Below are 15056 nucleotides of genomic sequence, written 5' to 3' on the forward strand. Positions count from 1 at the left end.
TGTAATGCCAAGCCAGCAGAGGGAGCCCTCACCCGAGTACTGACTGTGTTCCACTCCCTCTGCTTCCTCTACAATCATTTCCTGTTTGGTTCCTTTATAGCCAGAGACTGTGCTCATGCTCATCGCGAAGTATTGCCAGTTAAACCTGCCTTACCAAGTGTTCTCTATTGTGATTCTGATTGCCTGTTCAGTGTATGATTCTGCCTGTTTACCAACCTAACGCTTAGTTTGCCTGATCGGATGGATGTGTGTGTTTGGACCTTTTTGCCTGCCTGTTCACTCTAGCCTTCTGGATTGCCCCTGTAAGTGTTGTTACTTTGGATTGTCATTCTGGTTTCGACCTTCTGCCTGCCTTGACGTTCCTGTTCACTGAAACTGTCCTCAATAAACTCCCGCAAATGGATTCAGACTCAGCCTCATTACAGGATCACACACTACTAAACATTAAATTCCTTCCGATCACAACAAACTCAACCAGAAATGTGCATTGTTGCTAGGAGACACTTGACAAATAAAAACAATGCGTTTTAAAATCTGCTGAAAATATCAAACATGTTTGATCTTCTCCGACTGGATGGAATCAAAGTCTGCAGCTAAATAATCGGAGTCTGTGACCATCATACACCACGTGATTTTCTATTAAATATGTCAACTCAAATCTACAAGACTGGCTCTGACCTTTGGCAACTTGTGTCAACTTCTCCAGACTGTAAATCGGTGGAAAATCGGGGCAAAAATTTTGTAATGTTTACACACAAGAGACTACAGATAAGATGACATCCATTTAATAAGAGGCTTCATAATGAGGCTAGTTTCTGTGTTAATCCCCATTAATTAAATGTTTTACTATTTGTTTTATTTCATTTTTGAATATGTGTTCTTTAGCGGAATGTGGACTAGTCTAGATGTTGCAATGTGCTTAAATGACACTTCACTATGAATATATAACTGATCAAATTGAATGCCTTGTTGCTTGATTTTAGTGTTGTTTTTTTGTGATTGACTTTGTACCTTCAAATAAAACATTTTTCAATTATTCTTTAAAAAGGTTGTTTAAAATAAACAAGAATTTTTAATAAAACATGATGTGAGCTTAATGGGAAAAGGGGTGTGCTTAAAGGGTACAAAATTGTACCCATTAAGCACAGCCAGACTTTTTGCATTTAATGATGTACATCTTAATTGAAATGCTTTTGTCATTTAAAATAAAATTCAATATTTTTGAGCGAGAGATTAATCTTTTATTTTAACATAACTTCTTGTTCTGAAACCAATATCTTGTGTACTAAAAATGTCTCAATGTAGATTTTGGTGAGCTTAATGGGTACGTTTACAGCTAATTTTTACCAATATTGAGTAAAAAAAATGGCATTATTTAATTACTTAAAAACAAGGGTCAGCGTTAACTATTTTGTTTTATTAACATCTAATCATCCACATTCTAATCATCTGCTTGTCTTGAAGGACAAAGTTCAAGACTTATCTCCAGGTTGTTTATCGTGCGTAGAAATACAATGAGGACCTGCTCAGTCTGTTCTTTCAGGCGAAGAGTCGATAAGGAATTTGACGTCGAAAACTTTCTAATAATAAAGTTGAAGTTACCTCATATCATATCTGCTTATTGTCTGCTCACCTTCCTCTATTGATCAGAAGGTCACCAGTTTAGAACAGCGTTTTGACTTGTGTTTAACCTTAAATGAATGACAGTTTGCTGCACATACCACTAATTCAATGATTTAAATGCACGAGACACCCGCCACTCAATAACGTGTTTCACATCAGTACATAAAATAAACATTCTGTGAGTGAAAACAGATAAGGTGCTAACCTGCACCCCGAGATTTGTCCCACACGACTATATTTACTTTGTTGGGCAGCTCCCTCCGCAGCAGACAGGCACATAAACTGCCTGTAAGTCCAGCACCAACTATTAGAACTCGAGACATTTCTAGAAAAGGTACATAAAAACTGCTTATGTAAAATAGCAAAGCGATCTTGCTCGTTTGAAGATCACACTCGATTTAGCACCCTGTCCCTTTAAGAAGTATGAAAAGCTGAAATGTTTGAGTTGGCCAAGCAAAACATTCCCTTCGTTTTTCAATATTTTACTGGCGTGTATGCAAAACACGTCCAAACATAAAGTTATATGCAGGTTTTACAGGTACATTTATTATTGTAGCCTACAATTGAATCAGTGACCACTGCAATGCACAATTAAGTTATAATTTTTCAGTCTCATCTAAAAAACAAACAAGCAAAATGAAAAGTAACCTAATGACGACGCCAGTTTGACAAACATTAGAATAATAATAGTGCTTAAATCAGGAAGAAAGCAGCTATTACATAAATGAATCCCACTTCTTCAGGAGGGGGACTGATTGATTAAAGGCGTTCAAGAACAGTGATCAATCAGGTCCTGATGTCATTGTCAGCTGATGTTAAAGCATTAAATCGCTATCAGTGTGGTCAACTCAATTGAGGCTCCACACTTTTGCTTTCAGTACGCTGCTATGGAGGTCTCAACCGAAGTTGGGTGAGTTTCACTAAATGAGCTTGTTTTTTTCCTTATTCACTGCTTATGACCATTTAATAAACACACTCCAGCAGATCAGTCTCGATCCGCTTAAAACGATCCTGCTGTTTAATGTGCTGCAAGGAATCACGTTGTGGCAACTCAATGAATTTGCAATAAACGAATTTACTGTACGATGAAGTGTTTTACGATGAAGGTGTGAAGCTACTATGAAAATTAATTACAGTGATTTATACGTTTTGTTTGCACCGACTGACTTTCGTGCGTTTGTTGTTATGTCAAATGCATTGGCGTCTGGCTTGACTAATTTACCTGTCATTCAAAACCATTCAGATGTGCTAACGTTACGTGAACTGGGTTGTAAAATTAAACATTTAAACCTTGCTTTAACTCATAGATACAATGGAGACAAATAATATTGTCTATGTAATAGCCTACCTTATACAATATTTTTTGGTGACATAAATGTTTACATTTTTAAAAAAGTATACATTTTCCAAACATATTTTTGGATTTGGTTTCTGCTCTCATATAATAAAGTACAGTAGTGATGTTCAGCAGTGTTTGTTTTGGCAGCTTGTTTTCTGAACAAACAAAGATTTAGCTACATTGACCTTGTAATTTCATGTTATGTATCCTTACTTTACAGTCACAGTGTCACATGCTGAGCAACACTAAACAATCTATTGAGGGCTGCTGAAGATTAGCATAGCTTTTTAACACTGGTTTAGATTAGTGTGTCTTCTTGGGAGACCTGTATGTTAATTCACTGTTTGTAAATGTTTGACAGAAAGATGTCATGGCTGGTGTTGTCTCTGGTACTGCTTACATTTGGGCTCATTCAGTGCAGGCCGCCTGTTGAGGACAAGATAGGACTGGACCCTGAAGTAAATATGAACATCGTAAGTAGCCAGTAGTTATAAATAACATGTAATAAACTGCAATGAGTGTTCTTCATTATTGTCCAGCAAATTGTCAATAAGTGCTAAAACACCAGAGAATGAATTCAGGTAAATTGGGTTACTTTTGCCATTAATCGCATCGCAAGGACATCTCATGAAGTCATTCAGCAACATTCATGGGGACAATACTGTTCATCAGCTATGGATACAATACTGTTTACTTTGTGAAAATGCAGAGTCACTGAATTTTAATATAGTGTGAATATGGAGCTTGTGCTCAAAGTAGAAAAAAACATAAATTTTATTCAAAACCCCAAGCTAAGACAAAATTATGCAAATTTTTTTGGTGCAGATGTTGTTATTTTTATGGCCAAAACTAAGATGAAATTCTGATAGCTTGTAATGTAAATCAATGTGGTTCTTATAACAGCATAACAGACATACATAAAATGCACCATGTAGACAAAAATGTCAATTTTTCTAGCTTTAACTGCTTTAGCTGACCTTATGAATGTCATGTCTTATTAAGTGAACTTTGCACAATATTTGTAATATTATTTCCAGTTCTCTGTTTTGTCACATGCTCTAAAGAGAAGTGGATTCATTAGTTGACCATCTCTACTGTATAAGAAAATACATTTTGCACTTTGTCCTCCCATGATTCAATGTCGCTCTTGGAAGCTGAAAGCAGAACACATCATCACGTTATCTCTTGTAAAAGTGAATATTCCCCTAGTGGAAAAAATATACTAAAATATATTTGAAATACATTGACATATTTACCTGTATATGTGCTTAATAAAAATACCCTGTAGTTGTACTTTTGGTATACTTAAAGTCTGCTAAATTGGAAAAACAAATGTTGTGCTTAATGCACTTTAATTGTGCAGAAGTAGTGCTGAAGACCAAATAAAAATATACTTAAGTATTTGATTGTGCTAAAGTGGAACTAATGAAAGTATACTTCAGGATACCTTGCATTTAAAGACTGATATCTGAAATCATACAATCCTTATTAATAGTGATATTAAAACACATTTTAGGCTTAATATTAAGAAATGTTAAGAAAAATTAAGTGTAATGTGCAATAAAGAAATAATTTTATATAAGTCTTAAGTGATATGTCAATAAAGATGTTAATGGATTTGAAGTACAGTACACTTAGTATGGAATAAATATGTTTTAAGTGAATGATGGCATTTTATTATTATTATTTAATTTTTACTAGGGTTAGATCTTGGTTCATAAGTGTTTCAAATTATATTTCTTTTCTGTATGTGAAACAGGGAAGAGAAACATAATTGACCAGTTCAGCTATTTTTATTTTTCATAATTGACATTAGACAGCTATATGTAACATATTTTCCCACGGACTCTGAAAGGAAATTGTACTCTAAGTGACATTCGTGCGCTTTCATGTGTGGTTAGATATGAAACAAGATTTCTTGGTTTAAATAATGATATCTCATAGTCATTGTTTGACCATTTGCACATGTCAAGTAACCATTTGCAGAAATGCTGATAAGACAGTGATTTGTTGGTTTTAATACAATAACTGGTTTTTATACTCTGCATTTCACTTACTTGCTTTCACAAGCAGATTATTGAGCCTTCAAAATTTGTCACTTAGGCTTAAAAGAATAGTTTACCCAAAAATTAAAATTCAGTTGTTATTTTTTCTCTTGATCGGATAATTTAAATACGCTGTACACAGTTATGTTCCATACAACAACAGTTTGTAGTGGCAACGTCTGTCTAGATCCATAGGCAAAAAAAAGACAATCCATATGACTCCATATTTTCTGAAGCCATACAATAATCATTTTGTTTTACAAAGAAAACATAAAAATGTACAGGATGATTAAAAAAAATTTTTACAGAAATTTTATTTTTGGGTGAACTTTCCTTTCAAAGTCATGATGTAACAGAAGTAGCAACAGATAATTGGGGTTATGATGTATATCTCAGCGAAAAAAAAGAATATTAGAAAAGGACAAATGTTGGGCAGGGGCTTGGTTCTTGTAACGGGGCTGACGAGACGTGAGACGTGTGGATCCATCTGCAGGCTTTAATAAAGAGACGTAGTGCACAGGCAGGGTCAAAACAATGGCAAACAGGTATATGGCGGGCAAAACACAAGAATAGTCCTAGGGCTAGCGTAGGTCACCGATCAGCAGACAGAATCAAAGGGGCAAGACGAGAGGGAGAAATCCAAGGAAACATGCAAAGATCAAAAACCGCAAAAACAGGCAAGGCAAAACAAGGGAGACTCGGAAAGGGGTGCAGGCTAAACAATACTCAGCAGAGAAATGTGGTTAGAGTGGGTGTTATATAGTGAATGAGGTAATTAGAAACAGCTGTGTGCAATGAGTGCAATCAGGGCAGTGTGCAAATTGTGCAAAGAATGATGGGAAATGTAGTCCGGGGTGCTATGCAACAGTTTGTGTAGTGCGAGAGTCAATGAAATGGAAAGGGTGACCTCTGGTGGTGAATAAACAGAAGTCCATGGACTGAATTCGTGACAGTTCTATCCATCGGGTGTTGATTGGATGGAGACGGATCTAAATATGAGCTTGCTGGCCATTGAAAGTAATTGGAAGGGTTTAAGTGGACTGAATGGCTGGAGATGTTCATTATACATAATCAGAGAGAAGATTTACTGGGGGGAAAAACTAAATCTAAAAAAAAATTGAAGTGTGTAATTTTTAAAGTGTGTAAATACCTATTAGTTAAGTGTTGCTATGTTGGACTGCTAAAAAGTGAATGAATGAATAATGTAGAAAGGAGCTCAGATCCATAACAAATTGTTTACTTATAGTTCTTTCTGCTCATTAATTTAGATGGGCAAAAGTATTATTAAAAAAATGACACTAATATAATAAAAATATACTTCAAATGATTTGGAGCTCATATATATTTGCTCTTGATTCCATGGAAAACTATATTCTTTATAAAATGTGGCTGTGAAGTTCATATTTTCAGTAGGCCTAGGCAAGTTGTCACATTCTGCATTTCATCAGACTTTCCTCTTGCATTTTCATTCCGCAGAAGTGCAAGAAATATTTCTTGTTTCCAACACACACTATTTGTGCACGAAAAGAGGACGAATACGAGAGAGAGAGAGAGAGAGAGAGAGAGAGAGAGGCACATCCCCCAGTGCTTACTCTCCCCATAATGTGTGTTGAGCCAGCAGTGGGTTTATCCTTAAGTGGCCTAAAGTAGAATGAGCAGACAGAAGACCCAGGGGGAGTGGGAAATTGCAGAGCCTTTAATTATGCATGGGGAGATTGCATGGCAGGCCTGGAACCAACAAGCTCACACAGTTTCTTTGAAGTCTCTGATTATAATTTATCTCATATCTGGAGGAGGAGGAGGAGCAGTGTGATACCATACAGCTGAAATAATTGTGCTCTTGAAAAGACAAATGACTGAACTAAGAATTTAAGCTGAACTGGTGTTTTCTATTTTCATTACATTTAAAAAATACTGCCACGTTGATGACATTTATTGTAGACCTTAGCAAAGAAGAAATGTAGCTATTCTTAAAAAATCCTTAGGCCTTATATTTCTTCTTCAAATGGATGACATTCTACTGCTTTCATCAGAATAGAACAATGCTTGTGCTATTTTGAAGTGTTGTATTTTCTAAAGAGAGAAGGAATGTGTTTGCTGTCCTATTTAATTTCATTTATCTTACATTGAGGTGTGTTTCTATTGATTTCTCCATGTTGTCATGGACTTTGCCCATGCTCACTGTTGTGTTTGTCTCTTGTAGAGTGAGATCATTAGACACTGGGGCTACCCAGCTGAAGAATTTGAAGTGGTCACTGAGGATGAGTACATCCTGAGCATCAACCGAATCCCACATGGGGTCAAAAACAAGGATGGACAAGGTAAAGGTTTGAGTTGGTGTGCCAAAAGATTTGAATGAGCCCATTCATGCTTCTGTTTGGCTTAGGTTAGCATGAATTATTAAAGATGGGATCTTTTTGTCCTCACTAAAGTGGCCGTCTGAAAGAGGAATGTCTGTAAGATGAACTCTGAATTCTCACATTCACTGGTTCACTGTGAAGCCATCACGAAACATGCACTGTCACATGAACGCACTGGGTGAGATGTTCACATCTGAAACTTAACATCTTAACATCCCGTGGTTTTTAATAGGCACGTAGCAATTTAAAGAGGGGAGAGAAGTGGTTTTAGATGAGTCAGTCTCGAATGGAGGAGGACCTCCACGACACACTCGTGTAACACACTCGTATAACGCAACCCACACATGATGTCTTCTTAGGGTTTTCTTCTCATAAATATCAAGATCTCATGACCTCTCTTGATGGTGTGAGGTTATTAGAAGATCCTGTTTCATAAATTAGTTAAGTTAGTGTTACACTCCCAAGTGTTATACTTGGAAGAGATATGATTTTAAAATAATTAATCTGATGGGATATAAATTCTAGTGTATAGAGCAGAAGTCTCAAACTGGCCTAAGTTTCATATGGCCCCACAAGTGTTTTGGAGTATGTATATATGTGTATATATATATGTGTATATATTTGTGTGTGTGTGCGTGTATTCACCAAAAAATACAGAAAATAAAAAAATTATAAACATGCATACAATATATAATATATATATATATATATATATATATATATATATATATATATATATATATATATATATATATATATATATATATATATATATATATATATATATATATATATATATATATATATATATATATATATATATATATATATATATACTGTATATATATATATATATATATATATATAGTTTAATGCTTACTTTGTTTAATATTTAAAAACACTATTATTGAAATATCACAAGTAAATGTTATCTTCAGCAAAAATGAAAATTTAAAATGAATATCCATTTTTCATATTTTATTTTAAAATGTTGTGATGCTTAATTTATGTGTGGAATGTAATACATTTGATTAGTTAAGTGTTTTATTTTTAATTAACTTAGAAAAATAGTATAAAATGAAATATCTGCCTTTTATCAATTTTTTGTATGTATTGGCAAGTATTATAGTAGGTGTCTGTACAATACATCAATACCAGCTATAACATCATCAGCTGAAAAACAAAGGAAATCTCTGTGATGAATAAATCAGGCTAAAATCGGTTCAGTTCAGATGAGTGTTATTGTGGTGTTAATGTTCTCGGTCCTGTACAATAGTGCTTCTGGAATCAGTATTCAGTTTGATATTTAGCGCTCCCCATATTTCATTAATGAGCAGAGAGATCTCTAAAGCTCATGCTTCTCACACTAATATCACCAGGGACGCCACTGGAGTGGAAAACCAATTCAACAGCCATACATCAGCTTCCACTCTCCCTCGCTGTGCTAACACAATATCTCATGTTTTTCTAAATTAGAATACATTTCACCAAACACAAATCCCTCTGCTGGAGGATTTTTAGGGCCTTTGAGAAACTTTAGCCTTGTGCATCTTTGATTTTCACTCATTGTATTAGATTAAGAGCAGCTGTTGGCTGCGTTCTTGTGTTTGACCTTCAGAATAAAATTGGCTTATGCAAATGAACGTGTGGAAATCTGTTCGGTACATTTATAACCATACTTAATCAGGAAGACTGGGAATTTTGAAGAGCACGTTAACAAGACAAACCCTGTGAGCCGTTTTTGTTTTATGGTTATATGATAAATAAGTAAAGAGCCATCAAGCTGTTTGTTTTTAGTGGATGGCTGGTGCTGAGTGGTGTGACGTTGGGTGTGATAAGCACTGAAGCTCTGAGGTGGCACACGGGATATGCAACTCATTTCCTGCTGTCCCAGTTCTCCAAGTCACACGAGACACTGTGCTGCTTGGTGCGAAAGAACACCAAGGAATGACAATACCAAGTGAGCACCAAGTGAGGTTTCACAAAGACAGTCTCACCTGAGAGAATACACACTCAATCTTTTCTCCAGATCTAGTAATTCATTCAAAAATACTTTAAAAATGCAATCCGTACACACAATGACTTTAATACAACTCTTCTGTAACAATTTTGGAGTTAAAATAAAAAATGCCAGGGTGATCTTTTAAAAATGAAAATAATTCAGTTTATTTATTATTTTATTTGTGTTGATTTTAGTATTAGATGAAATTGTGATTTTTAACAAAATTGCTTCCTTCATAATTAATATTAGAAAAACCTTGTCTGCCAAATCAAATCATGTGGTGCAACAAACATTTAGAAACAGTAAAAAAGGACAAAATAAAGAAAACAAAAAGAGACACACATCTACAGACCCCCATGACAGCGTATTAGTCTCTTAAAATATCAGATAACTTGAGTTTTATGAGAAGGCAGGATTAACATTAATAACTGATGATATTTGTAAAAACTAGTTTTTACATTTAAAAATATATTTCAAAGGAAAATAATATCTAAGATGTGTACACGCACATGCATTCAAGGTGTAAGAAAAAAAATATTATTTTTTACTTGATTACTTGAGTCATTTAAATTGAACTTTTCCTGAGAATTGTATTACATTTCTCAAAATCATATGCAACCAACAGGAACAGATTAATATATGAGTTTGAAGCAGTGATTTCCTTTGAACTCCATTTCCCATAAAACCAATCTGACTCATTGTGCAACTGCTCTCCTGGGATTATTCTGCAGTTATGTCAAATTTAAAGTCTCCAGCTTCCAAAGTCTTGCTGTGCAGTTGCAGGGTTTAAGGGGGGGTAGAAGGAATGGCTGGTATGAAGTCAAACAATGCTATCAGCTCAAGGTCTGTTTGTGCTACTAAGAGGACCAGCTCACATCCTGTTTCTGACAGATTTTCACTGATAAAGGTCCCAAAAAAGAAAGGATGGCATTATCAGCATAACGCTAATGCACATACTCCCTCTGCTGGCCAAACATTTAATCTCTAAAAATATATATTAGTATATTTGATTAAATTTACAATTTCCATTGAAAGGTTTTGCGACATTTTTTGGTCTCTTAATTCATATTTCAGAAGCCAAGCCTGTAGTGTTCCTCCAACATGGTCTTCTTGCTGCTGGAAGTAATTGGGTGACAAACCTACCCAACACCAGCCTAGGTTTCCTGTTAGCCGATGCTGGATTTGATGTGTGGATAGGCAACAGCCGTGGGAACACCTGGTCCAGAAAACACGTCAGCCTTGACCCTAAACACAAAGAATACTGGCAGTTCAGGTACAAGAACAACATTTTTATGAAAGCGTTTAGCATCTGGTTTACACTTTCTCATCAAACATCAACCTTTCTAAGAAATTTAAGATAAAAGTTTGAAAATCATTTTTGTATACACACTACAATCCACAAGTCTGTTATGCTCACCAAAGCCTAAGTACAGTACAACAGTAATATTGTTAAAATAAATTACAATTTCAAATAACTTTTCTTTTTAAATATATTTATAAATGTAATGATCAAAACAACATTTTCAGCATCATTACTCTAGTCTTCAGTGTCACATGATCCTTCAGAAATCATTCTAATATACTGATTTGGTACTCTAAAATAATGTCTAAGTTTGTGCTGCTTAATATTTTTGTGTAAACTGTGAGACATTTTTTTCAGGGTTCTTTAAGTTCAAAAGAGCAGTTTATTTAAAATGGAAATATTTTTCTTGTAAATCTTCCTTGTATTTATTCAATAATTTATTTCCTCTTTTCAGCTGATACTTGTGTGCTGAGCTTGAAACCTAGTCGTACTTAAAATTTTGACATTAGTCTTTTACTTGCCTTGCAAGCTTTGGTATTTGCTTCAGGAAATGCAGATCTAGTTCTTATTTGTGGAATTCTCTGTTGGGTTAATAATATATCAGCCAGAGAAAAAAAAAAATCAGTTTTTCTTTCTGTGTTGTTTGTGTGTGTGTGTGTGTGTGTGTGTGTGTGTGTGTGTGTGTGTGTGTGTGAGCCAGTCATGATGAACTGGCTAAAAAGGATCTTCCTGCAGTGATAAACTTCATTACAAAGACCACTGGCCAGGAGCAAATCTTTTATGTGGGCCATTCCCAGGGAACCACTATAGGTATCACCTATTCTCTAAGCCTTTTAGAGTGATTCATTATTTTGATCTGCTATTCATCAAATCACTGGTCTACAAAATATGCTCAGAGATGTGTTGTGCATTATGCATCTTCTCACACTGACAGTAGGCAAATGCATTATCATACATGTTATTGTGGGAACATCTCACAGCTCACATCAGCTACAGCACTTCACACTTTATGCTATGCATGATGTGATTCCAAGCTTTATATATTTTTATATTTATATTACATTTTATATGTATATATTATTTTATATTATATATTTATTTCTTCTTGAAATGTTGATGCATAACTTCCTATTCTTACTTCTTAGCGTTCATCGCTTTCTCCACAATGCCGGAGCTGGCCAGCAAAATCAAGATGTTCTTTGCTCTGGCTCCTGTCGCCACAGTGGGGTTGACCAAAAGCTCCATGACCAAATTGTCTCTTATTCCAGAGTGTCTCATTTGGGTGAGCATTTTGTTTGTAACACTATTCTATAGCTCTGTTCCACAAACTAGAAAACTACCCTATTGCCTACCTAGGCAGCTTCCATCTAAGGATCTGTCCTTTGAAAGAAAGGATTTGGAATGCTCTGCATAAGTAGTAATACTCTCAGTTGATTTTTATAGTTTGACACTACAATTTTGCTAAGGTAGCAGCATGAAGAAATAAATTAAAAATGCAAATATTGGATAAAATAGTGTATTCTAAATTACACATTTTTAATTATTTTAATTACACTACCAGTCAAAAGTTTTTGATGATTTTTAATGTTTTGTTTTAAAGAATTATCTTCTGCTAACCAAGCCTGCATTTATTTGATCCAAAATACAGCAAAAGCTGTAATATTGTTTTATATAATAATGTAATATATATATAATTATGTAATATCAATATTTTTACTATTGCTTTCTATTTGAATATATTTTAAAATGTAATTTATTCCTGTGATTTCCAGTCACATGATCCTTCAGAAATCATTCTAATGTTGTGATTTGCTGCTTTAAAAACAATTATTATTATTATTATTATCATGCTGAAAAGAATTATGCTGAGTATTTTTTTTAGGTTTCTTTGATGAATAGAAAGTTCAGAAGAACAACATTAATCTGAAATATAAATCTTTTGTAACATTATAAATGTCTTTATCATCACTTTTGATCAATTTAATGCATCCTTGCTAAATAAAAGTAATAATTTCTATAATTTCTTTTCAAAAAAAAAAAAAAGATATTGTCTCTAAGCACTGGAGTAATGATGCTGAACATTTAACTTTGATCACAGAAATAAATTACATTTTCAAATGTATTCAGACAGAAAGCAGTTATTTTAAATAGTACAAATATTTCACATTACTGCTTTTGCTGTATTTTGGATCATATAAATGCAGGCTTGGTGAGCAGAAGAGACTTATTTAAAAACATTAAAAAATCTTATTGTTCAAAAATGTTTGACTGGTAGTGTATATACTGTATGTACTACATACATTCTTTTGCTCTTGTGATGCCTTAAAATCTAGCCTCTGTTGGCAGTTCACTAGGTTTTGGAACAGAACATATAACTCATATTTATAGTGTTTTTACACATTCAAAAATGTCGTGTTTCCTGGTACTGGTACTGATAACATTACAGAAATCAGTAGTCAATAAAAAAAGTGTTTTCCTTACAATTGAAGGTCATGAAAGTGGGTTTATGTTTTTTAAGGTTATATACAGCCATGATGATCATTTATCAGAATAATATATTATGCTTATTGTTTATTTTTTACATTTGTAGGATCTCTTCGGACGAAAGGACTTCTTTCCTCAGAATGAGTTGATTAAGTTTTTTGCCACCGAGTTCTGCAGCAGAAAGCCTTTGAGTGTGCTGTGCGGGAATGTTTTCTTTCTTCTCTGTGGTTTTGATGAGAAGAACCTGAACATGGTATAGCACCCGCTTTGTTAGATCATGCTTTTTAATGTCAGTGAATTTGAGAATGTTCCTTCATGTGTTCCTTCATCTCTCTCTCTTTCAGAGCAGAACACCTGTGTACACAACACACTGCCCAGCAGGAACCTCAGTCCAGAACATGGTTCATTGGGCTCAGGTAACAAAAAACAAAAAACAAACTCACAGTTTCTATGTGACATGTCTATGTGCCTTACTAAATGTCCTTCTCCACCTGCAATATATTTTAAAACATCCCCACATTATTTCCTCAAAATGAGTGAAAGCACAACCACCAGAAGTTGCAACAGTTCCTTAATCTGTCTCAGAGTAAAATATCAGTGTGAACTGACAGAGCAGAGAAGCACTGAGGTGTTTCAATAGGGGCTTTTTGGTAAGGCACACAGGTCAGATGTCTTTGACATTTTTCTGGACCTGCTTTACCACATTGCCTTGCATGTGTTCTCAAATGCACTTTGGTTTTAGGTTTTATGACAACTTAGGACAAAGGTTTTGATCCACTTCAAATGTTGACTAGTGTATATATATATATACAGTGGGTACGGAAAGTTTAAATTAAATTTTTCACTCTTTGTTATATTGCAGCCATTTGCTAAAATCATTTAAGTTCATTTTTTTCCTCATTAATGTACACACAGCACCCCATATTGACAGAAAAACACAGAATTGTTGACATTTTTGCAGATTTATTAAAAAAGAAACTTTAAAGTGAATGGACAGGACTACATTGTGAACACAACCTTTGTATATATGGCAAAACGCTGAGTAATTCAGTAAGACTGTAGTTATACATTGCAGCAATTACTTGTAAAGATAATTAAATGCAGACCACACCTTACTCTGTATGTCTTAGGGCTGGTTCACACTGCCCCACCAAATACCAACAAACGGCAACAACTCAAACAATGTAAAGATGTCTGTTGGATTTATGTTAAGAAACAACTGTCATGTTCACACTGATCCTACAAACACCAACACGGTCCAATTAAAGCCATACAAAAGACTGCTCTTTGATACAAAAAGCACTATCAAACATATGAACATTCTACTTTATAATTTTACCTGTTCTTAAATACATTTCTTGTATTCTTAATACAGGCTGTGAAATCCAGTAAGCTTATGGCATATGATTATGGAAAAGCTGGAAATATGGCACATTATAATCAGGTAACATTGAGGACTTGACTATTTCTGCCTGTAAAGGGACCCAAAAATGAAAACTCTTGTTATCATTTACACACCCTCATGTATATATATATACTGGTGTGAAAAGGTTTTTGCCCCCTTCCTGTTTTTTTTTTTTTTTTGCATATTTGTCACATTTAAAAGATTCAGATCATCAAACAAATTTTAATATTACACAAAGATGATGCAAGTAAATGCAAAATGCAGTTTTTAAATAATGATTTCTTTTATTAAGGGAAAAAAGCTGTCCAAACCTGCCTGGCCCTACGTGAAAAAGTAATTGCCCCCTAAATCTAATAACTGGCTGTGCCACGCTTTGCAGCAACAACTGCAATCAAGTGTTTGCGATAACTGGCAATGAGTCTTTCACATCGCTTTGGAGGAATTTTGGCCCACTCTTCTTTGCAGAATTGTTTTAATTCAGCCACATTGGAGGGT

At 34.6% G+C, this 15056-nt stretch overlaps 2 protein-coding genes across 4 annotated transcripts in view; one reads left to right on the top strand and one right to left on the bottom strand.

Annotated features, from left to right (window-relative positions):
- The window catches only part of LOC107584138 (renalase-like), a 54311-nt gene extending 52260 nt beyond the window's left edge, over positions 1–2051 (bottom strand). For all 3 annotated transcript variants that reach the window (XM_016270615.1, XM_016270613.1, XM_016270612.1), the window contains exon 1: positions 1829–2051. In XM_016270615.1, the coding sequence (XP_016126101.1) occupies positions 1829–1946 (118 nt within the window). In that variant the 5' untranslated portion in view covers positions 1947–2051. The remainder of the gene's footprint in view (positions 1–1828) is intronic.
- Positions 2052–2371: 320 nt separating this feature from the next.
- The window catches only part of LOC107584137 (putative lysosomal acid lipase/cholesteryl ester hydrolase), a 14543-nt gene continuing 1858 nt past the window's right edge, over positions 2372–15056 (top strand). Inside the window, exons 1-9 of the mRNA XM_016270611.1 lie at positions 2372–2533; positions 3324–3435; positions 7211–7328; positions 10444–10642; positions 11373–11482; positions 11818–11954; positions 13263–13409; positions 13501–13572; positions 14532–14600. Coding sequence (XP_016126097.1) covers positions 2511–2533; positions 3324–3435; positions 7211–7328; positions 10444–10642; positions 11373–11482; positions 11818–11954; positions 13263–13409; positions 13501–13572; positions 14532–14600 — 987 coding nt within the window. The 5' untranslated portion in view covers positions 2372–2510. The remainder of the gene's footprint in view (positions 2534–3323; positions 3436–7210; positions 7329–10443; positions 10643–11372; positions 11483–11817; positions 11955–13262; positions 13410–13500; positions 13573–14531; positions 14601–15056) is intronic.

This window comes from Sinocyclocheilus grahami, unplaced genomic scaffold (assembly GCF_001515645.1).
Source record: "Sinocyclocheilus grahami isolate Dianchi unplaced genomic scaffold, SAMN03320097.WGS_v1.1 scaffold57.1, whole genome shotgun sequence".
NCBI classification, from domain to species: Eukaryota; Metazoa; Chordata; class Actinopteri; order Cypriniformes; family Cyprinidae; genus Sinocyclocheilus; species Sinocyclocheilus grahami.